The sequence below is a fragment of the Notothenia rossii genome, assembly GCF_949606895.1.
Source record: "Notothenia rossii genome assembly, chromosome: 6".
Lineage (NCBI taxonomy): Eukaryota > Metazoa > Chordata > Actinopteri > Perciformes > Nototheniidae > Notothenia > Notothenia rossii.
This window is the reverse complement of record NC_136909.1, coordinates 52,789,664-52,798,441: the sequence shown is the minus strand read 5'-3', so window position 1 is coordinate 52,798,441 and position 8,778 is coordinate 52,789,664. Positions and strand designations below refer to the sequence as shown.

The 8,778-nt window shown below is 37.3% G+C and overlaps 1 protein-coding gene across 5 annotated transcripts; it reads left to right on the top strand.

The window, feature by feature from the left end:
- Positions 1–237: 237 nt before the first annotated feature.
- On the top strand, positions 238–7,919 carry LOC307042444 (uncharacterized protein). Of its 5 annotated transcripts, none has more exons than XR_013809118.1 (6): positions 238–1,427; positions 3,845–4,010; positions 5,294–5,565; positions 7,216–7,283; positions 7,415–7,457; positions 7,842–7,919. XR_013809118.1 is itself a non-coding variant. In XM_079686316.1 (3 exons), exons 1-3 carry the CDS (start codon positions 1,215–1,217, stop codon positions 5,479–5,481), a joined length of 567 nt encoding a protein of 188 aa, XP_079542442.1. In that variant the 5' UTR covers positions 238–1,214; the 3' UTR covers positions 5,482–6,150. The 5 variants fall into 5 exon arrangements, 1 of the variants encoding a protein (XP_079542442.1); XR_013809119.1 differs by having other exon boundaries at positions 6,624–7,283; XR_013809120.1 differs by lacking the exon at positions 7,842–7,919 and adding an exon at positions 6,624–6,686 and having other exon boundaries at positions 7,216–7,549.
- Positions 7,920–8,778: the final 859 nt, after the last annotated feature.

Below are 8,778 nucleotides of genomic sequence, written 5' to 3'. Positions count from 1 at the left end.
AGTTTAAACGCATTTCAAGTGGAAGAATTGTTCGTGTCTCCTCTTCGTGTCTCGGGAAGCTGGAAGCTGTATTATTTTCAAAAAAAAAAAAAAAAAAAATACATTTATAACCATAAAACCATACTTTACACAACATTGAGTCAAACTTATCCTTGTTTTAATCCTTGTTTTATTTATGTTAAATTGTTGTTGTCGGTTAATTTTCCATTTTATTTATTTTGGTTTAAGATATCATTATTTTTTATTTATTATTATCATGTTAGATGTTTAAACTTTTCTGAATTTTATAAGGCAATATATACTGTTTTGTTTTTGTCCGTAACCTACTTAGGTTATTAAGGGTTATCGTGTCAAAATATAGGAAATGTATTAATATTTTATTGTATAATCGGTACAGGAAATTACATCATTCAGAGCACCACCTATTGGCCAAAGACGCTGCCACCGGCATTGCGATCCATCCTCTGACAAAGTAAGTTGGGTCACTAAAGTCTGATACATGTTTTGCTTAGATTTAATAAGTGGGGCTTTTTTTTAAGCCTTTACTCGCATGGTTCATCATACATACTGAACTGTTCTAAGTCTGAGAAATGCTTTCGCCATAATCAGCAAAGCAACATTAATGTGAAATTATTCTTGTGGGCGGCTAGCTAGCTAGCTCACGTTCAACATAAGCTTAAACTAATTTAGCTACATTTATATCAGCTCATAAGTGGTGTGTGAAAAATATTTGTCTTAATTTGTATACGTCGGTGTTAAAGTGTGAGTTATACGTTATCTTAATCGCTTTTGTTTTACACATGACAGTACTAACGCTGGCCGACATTTTAATATATGTTTGGGGAGTGGGGCATAGTCCAGGTCGATGTGCTTGTTACGCGTATGAAACAGGAAACACGTAAATGAACTCAGTCTGTCTAAAGTAGTTAAACCGTGACAATGTGCATTTAAAAAAGCTAGTTTCACTACATAATTCACTTTTTCTGTTTCTCCTGCATCTCCTGTAACCACACCACAAACCCATACACCTATCTACACCATCATAAAACCAACGGCACTTTTAAGAGCCAAACTCAACCTATCTCCCTATCTAGCTCTCTTCTATCATCTATTTCTTTATTCACCCTTCTATCTATGCTGTGTACTTCTCTACTTTCCTGTGTTTGTCAGTCTGTCTGTCAGTCTGTTTGTTTGTTTGTAATCCCGTGTTAATCATGCCAGGTGGTTCTACAAAAAAGACATGTCCCTTCTGTCAGAACATTTTATTTTGTGCACAGAAGATCTGTGGACATTCCCTTAAGGAGCAGCCAAAAAAGCCGCGCCTTGAGAAGAAGCTCAAGAGGTTTGATGAGAAGCGAGGGGGTTGGGTGTCAGGGCGGAAGAAGAACCACAACATTGCTTCCATCAAGGATGAAGCCATTGTCTTGGTATGTACACTTTTTACTGTATGTTAAGGCCCGGACACACCAAGCTGACACCAAAGAACTGACACAGACGGACCCTGACTGTTTGCCAATATATTGGGCCAGGATCAAGTTGAATGTTGTTTTTATATACATTTATTTCTTAATGATGTTTGTATCTTATTAACCAATATACACTTTGATATCAACTTGAAATAAAGATATTATTGCAAAGGTATTATTTAATATTCTCTTTTCTTTCAATTTTAAAACTACTCTTATCTTAACTTTCACAGCCAAGGGACACTATTTTAATTTAACTACACATTTAAATAAACAGAGCACTTCCTTCACTTCCATGTTGTGTTCCATTCTTGCTTATGTACACACTTTTAGACCTTAAAGGTAGGGTATGTAAGTTTGACAAACCAGCTCGAGATCGCTAGAATTTGAAAATACACAACCGGAGAAAATCTGCCACTTCCTTATAGAGCCCCTCCTCCAACACACACGAACGCACACATGACCAATGAGGGCACGAGATAAGTTTGTGCACAGATGGAAGGCTGACAGGCAGGTAGGCCATCCAGTTACTTTAGCCGGGCCGGCTCAGATGATTGGTCGTGCTTTTTACAGTATTACAGCTTCCACAGATGAAATTCTTTTATGGATTTTTGTCAAAGGACTTAAGATATTCATTGCTATCGGGATGTTAAGAGCATTCCATGGAATATAACAAAGTGTATCTCGAGCCGGTTTTTCAAACTTACCTACCCCACCTTTAATAAGACAACATAATTGTATGTTACTACTCTATATTACTCTTACGACTGCAGCCACAACATACAGGAACGTTTTACATCGTAGCACGCAATTTCAATTTCAACAGTGTCAAGCTATGCTTGAATTGTGTTACATTTTTAATTATGCAATAGTCATTGTAAGTGTTAACTGTTAATTGTTGAGTGGTCACACCTTTGTATCTTATTGTACTTTAACTTTAAAGACCCAGTGAAGTGCATGTTTTTGCACCAAAATGAAATGGCAGTTTCATTCCTTACATATCATTATGCCTGTTCATGGCAAAAATATTTTTTAATAATTCATAATTAATGAATTATTAATTTTGCCGTCTGAGCCTAACGGAAGTTGCAGACGATAGTGGCTGTGACGTCACAAGATGTACCGAGTTGCGATTGTAAACATGGCGGAGACTTTGGAAAGTGATACTAGTGTGAGAGAAATGATTGATTTGGACAGCTTTTCGGACAGGATAGATGAGGAAAGTGATCAATCTGGTGCACTTTGAGGGCAACATTAAGAGATTTATGGATACAGCTCTCAACACTCATATGAAACATATATTTCAATAATCAAAAAACATTGGAAGGATTTCTTAACCTATTTTATACAACTAATATTTCATAGATGGAAATATTTGTTTACATAGATGACCAAACCCACTGAGATAACTTAGGCTACAGTTTACCTCCCTGAGCTGACGTTATCTCTCTCAGTCCCACAGGAGAGCACTCTCCCTCTCCTTATTGTTGAAACAGCTAATCTCCGTTAGCTCCAAGCTAGCACCAGATGCTAACGAAAACCCTGTAACTCTCTCAGTCTCTCTTTCTCTCTCTCTCTCGAATCGACCAGTGGCCTTTATTTATCATGATCAATCAAAGAATTTACGAAACAATGACACCAGCCAGGCTCACCTTCATCTTTTGGGAACAGAAACATCGCCACTTCGGCAGACTTGACATTACTACAGCCAGCGGCAATGCATCGTTTCACCTGTGTTTTTCATCCCTCTTTCTTCACTGTCGCCTCCATTGTCAGGTTTTCTCGATTGGCAATCACTTCCAGTCGACTCCGACACACTTTCCAGGAAAATACTAGGTCAAAAACGTTGAGAAATTCGACTTTGAAAAAGAGAAAAAATGAACGGTGGTGAATGTAAACAGTGCGGCGGCGTCCATCTCGTGACGTCACGCAGTAGATCGCAAGCCACGCCCACGAAGGCGAAGGTCGACTGCGGATTTCCCCGGCAAATTCAAAACTTGTCAAATTCGTTGCTATTCTAACATCTTTTGATATGGGTTCCAATGGACAATTTTGGTCATTACTATACGTATTAGCATAACAGATCATGCACAGGTGCACACTTCACAGGGTCTTTAAGATTATTAGGGTTTGAACTGGGACTGAGGATACTGATTTATTTGTATTTTGTGTTTGTCTATAAAATATTTTCTGCTTCTACTGTGTAACCCTTCCTGGTAAATACATGATTCTGCAAAAGCTTAACTCAGCATCTAGGTTTATGAATGGCATACAACTAGATGCTGTCATCAATAATGTTATAGTTGTATTTATATAGTTGTTGTTGATGTTTCCTTTCCATTTCTTTAAACAGTAAATATATTATTTTGTCATTATAGCTTGAGAAACTCCATGCCATTGGCTTTAAACCAGTGCTGCTTCTTGGCAAGGAGACCAGGAAGAAGGACGTCAAATGTGAAATCCTAACCCCTCGCTGCACACTGACCGCCTATGCCCAGGATTACCTTGACAAGATATGCACTTTTTATGAGTACCTTTGTGAAGGTGAGATGCTTGCACTATATCTTCACAGTTCACAGTATTGTGTACACAAAATGTTTGTATCAATGGAGAGCTTAACATTTCCTTATAACCAACACAGTTATATGGAATGAGTTTGGATCAACTCATTTAATAAAGTCAGTTAAGTTAACAACAACTTACAGCGACTGTTTTCAATCCATCCAAATCTTGTGGGAAAACAACTTGATCCAGTATTTATCCTTTGATACAGCCAGAAAGCAGTCATTCGAGCCATTTATTTGGGTTTGGCAAACTATATTTTTGTGAGACAACTAACACACATCCTTTCTACCTCTTAACTGTCACTATTTTTAGCTGCAAAGTATAACAAAAGTTGAAAGTAATTGCAAAATATTTAGGGATATGGACAACGTTTGATTGTTTATTATTTTAGCAAACTACATACAATAAATACATTTTTAAACACTGAGTATGTAGCCTAATGAGACATGGCTTACTCTGCAGAGGGGACTTGTGGACATTTAACTGTTATTTATCAGGAAATAGTTAGGCAAGTTTACGTGAATTTGAAAAACCATTTTGGGGTATTGTGCTACCACTTGCGCATTCATTGTATACAAATTGAAAGTTGTTAATGTCAAGGTAGTTAGGTTTGATGACTGAAATGTATGTTTAGGCTTGAGCCATCCCTTAAGCAATTTCCTTTTAGCAAACCGTTCCTAAACGGTTTCCTTTATCAACGCCCAAAAGGGAGAAATATTTTGAGGTTAATGGTAAGAGCACAATACATGAAGACGATCCCAGTTGACCACATACTCAGTTTGGCAGTTCTGTATTAAGGTCATGTTTCTCGGGTTGTAAACAAAAGCAGTTATCCAGTGCATCCAGAGGTCCCTTTACATTCAAAGCGACTTGCTACTTATTTGATTGCACTTATGCAAAACACGTTTGCGTCAATCTCATAAATTCTGAACCAAATGTGTGGATGTAAATAATGTAAGGGAACATACATGCACACGTCTATATGTTGTCTACCGACAAATTGACATGTCACATCACATGGAATGTAGACACAAATCGGAAGAATAATATCGCAAAAACAAAACCATAAATGGTTGACTGGATAAATACCACTATTTCTCTGCTATTAACTTTGACTGCACACAGTCCTATGACATGACGAGTATATTTTTGACCCTTTCTGGAAACATACCTTAAGCACGCTGTATTTCTTATTTCTAGATATATGAGTTAACCTCTTTGTCTTAAGCAAGTCAAGACCAACATTTGTTTAACTTGCACAGGTTGGACACAGGACTCCACTGGCCAGGGGGTTGCGGAAGATCCTGAGGAAGAGACAGTCACGCTGAACCTCACACCCTGTGACCCATCTGAACCAGAGAACAACTGGCAGGAGGCAGGGAGCACAGAGAGCCAGGAGCCAGAGACAAGCACCGTGCAGGTGGAGGTGCTGAAGACCCCCCCCCCGTGAAGCAGTGCACCATTATAGGGGTGGGGCAGGAGGAGCAGCCCCAGCGGGATGATGTGAGACAGGCTACCACCACGGAGGGGCCAGGTAATAAAATAGATAGATAGAATCGGAGGGATGAAACCCTCTTTAATGGTCACACATGCAGAGCACACAGCACACACAGTGACATTTGTTCTCTGAGATTTGCAGATTTTATATTTATAAAAGACTGTTTTCCGATATTTTCCTAAAAGATTATTGTAGGTAATTTGTTTACAAGTCATGCTTCTACAATATCTCAAAACACCTAATTGCAATTCTTGCATTTTTGGGAATAATGATTGTTCCAATAGGTAAATAATAATAACAACAATAGCTTAATCTAAATAACAATTTCACCGACAACTTCATAAATATGAAAGGAAAATGGGATACTTGGGTATGTGTATATCCTTAGGTACTCGGATATAAATAAATATTAAACGTTTAGAAAAATACAGTCTTTCATTCCTGAACAGACATGTGGTTACTATATGGTTATACCTTTTTCACACAAAAATGCAAAGCAACAGCAGGCTTACTTTACATTTGATAAATCACAAAATAAAACTCCTATGTGATTTGGTTTACACACAGAAAGGGTCTTACATTGTAGCGTTGGGCAGTAGGTCGATTAAATCAAAATGATTTGGCTCATGTCCATATATTGTACGAGAGGTTGATATCATTAATATTGTGGTCTACCTAAAGCAATCCCTGACCATAGGGGTAAACTTCGAAGCAACTCATGCAACAACGTCATGCAGCATATTTAAAATTTATACTCAAGAACTGCATTTAGATACGACACTGTCCCATAATGAACATACGGGGAATAAACTTAGGTTTTTGAATCAAAGTTAAATTCATTTAACGTTACAGCACAACATGTTAATATTGATCAAACTATTCCTTACACATAAAGTATGGAGTCAATTATATAGGCAAGACAACAAAACACCTAGACTTCATAGATCAACCTCAATTAAATCGCAATAACAAAAAAATATCTGTACCTATTGCATCATGTGATGCTGCATTTGTGGGATGTATTTTGAAACTTGAGTTTAAGCTTAACTTGGTATACTGTATGTATATAGTAATATTTCTTCTTCAACCCACAGCTGTCAGGACAGGGTCCGTGAGGGACACAGTACTTGGTCCTAGACGCAAATAGAAAAAGTCAGGTATATTAACAGTATTAAGTATTTTGACTGATTATAAACATTTGCATGAGTTGAATTGATTGGTATTCTAATAAATCTATCGACATGTACTTTAGCAAAGTGCATGTAAACGCAGTGATTGATGCTTCTTCAGTGAGTTAACAATGCTATATTGTGACTAATAACTATAACTGATACATTATCCAAAAATCCAAAGGGCTTTAATTGTCTAATTAGACTAAAATACATACAGTCATAGTTGATAAGGTGGTGATGAGAATGCTAGGCAGTAAAGGAAGCAGCAGTGCAGTATTTTCTTGGGTCATCTCAGGCTCAGCAGTGGTATAGCCATTCAAACAAGCATCCCATGTTAGGACTGAGAGCTGCTTGGTTCCATTTCAATGATGTATACAGTAACTTTTGACCAGTGATAACATTGTGGTCACTTTTCATCGTGCAAGTCTGGTTGCTACTTAAGTGTTCATAGTTGTATTTATTTTATTTCTAATATGACTAATACTGTATGTGGAACCTGCTTTGATGTTCACAGATTGCTCCTGCCACACTCGCCTAGAAACTTTCCCCATCAGGAGTGTAATAAAAGAAAGAATGAGAAAGGTTAGACGGGAATAAAAGTAATGCATAGGGTGTGCTTTATGATTTACAAACTTCCAACACAATTGTTTGCTAAATAGCTAATATGCGTTTGGTCTTTCCGAAATTAGAGATTTGTTTTCTTCTCTTGATAGGGAAAAGCAGAAATGTTGGGGAGTGGGAGCCCTGTCCAGTATGGTATATATCTTCCAGTTACTTGGCTTCATGTCATCTGATAGTCCCATGTTGGAGAACAAACACATAATATTTAACAAATGCAAAACATCCAAATCTACCACCAGTCCTTTTATATATTTCACTGCTGTTATTCTGAAGCAGCTGAAGTAGTGTAGGAACAAATGATTGTTTAACTTCATTGTTGTTAATGTATATGTGTTTTTGTTTGTTTTTATTGTTTGTTAGAACATTTGTTTTAATTTCTATGTTCACTTTTTCTAAATGGTAAATGAAACATTTACTTATATAAATTGAGTTATAAGATGTTTGCTTCACACATGGTTTATGCTTTTCGGAAAGACGAAACCAGTAACTGTAACTAACATTATTCCATTCTGTTTTCAGTGGCAAGGAGTGGGCAAATTCCTGGCAGCCGAAGAATTCTCCGGGATAATGCATAAAAATAAAATCTGTTATTTGAACACCAGTTTTGTTTTTGCACGTTTGTTCTCTTGTTTATATGCTCCATTTGAGTCATATTTAATAAGTTTCTATTAGAAATAAGATGAAAACCTCCACCAAAATGCATTTGACTTTTTAGGAAATTACAGTTGAAATACTACATGATTTCATTGTCAGTGATAGGAACACCATGACCTATTTTAAGCATATTCACGTGTGAAATCTGGTACTTTGCCATCCACTGCCTTATCTAATTTGTTTAACTTCCGAAGTATAACGCTTTGGAGGTAGGCTTGCATATAAAGCGTCTTTGGGTTTCAGAAAAGCGCTCTAAAAATAAAATGTATTATTATTATATCATTTAATTATAGGCCTAATTAAAATGATCCTGATCTGGATCACTGGTTTTGCTACTACATTTGAAAGTTTTTGGGGACAAATGCTTGACATATTAAAATGGTAGTGATTACTTAGAATTTTCTTTTTCACTTATTGAAAACCACAACTTGAGTATCAGGATGGTCTTTATCTGGAAAGTTATCCACATCTCATCACCACGTTGTCACGGCAACCCTTTGTCACGTCACTGATACGGTACCCGAACTCAGATCGCCACCCAAACGATACTGCCGTTGCTAAGGAGGCAAAAGTGCAAATTTGTATTTTATATTTTTTTAAACACAGGGTTTGGTTTCTGATCGCGCCCGATTGACGGATTTCTGAAAGGGAATGGAGCCTATACGGCCGTCAACGCAAGACAAGTCGAACGAGTCCACGCCATGGTCCACGCACACACGCCGGAAGAACTACAAATATGCCAGCTCTGTGTACTTCGTAACGATTGTTTGGCGCGTATCTAATGGGAATTGTAGTTTGTAGC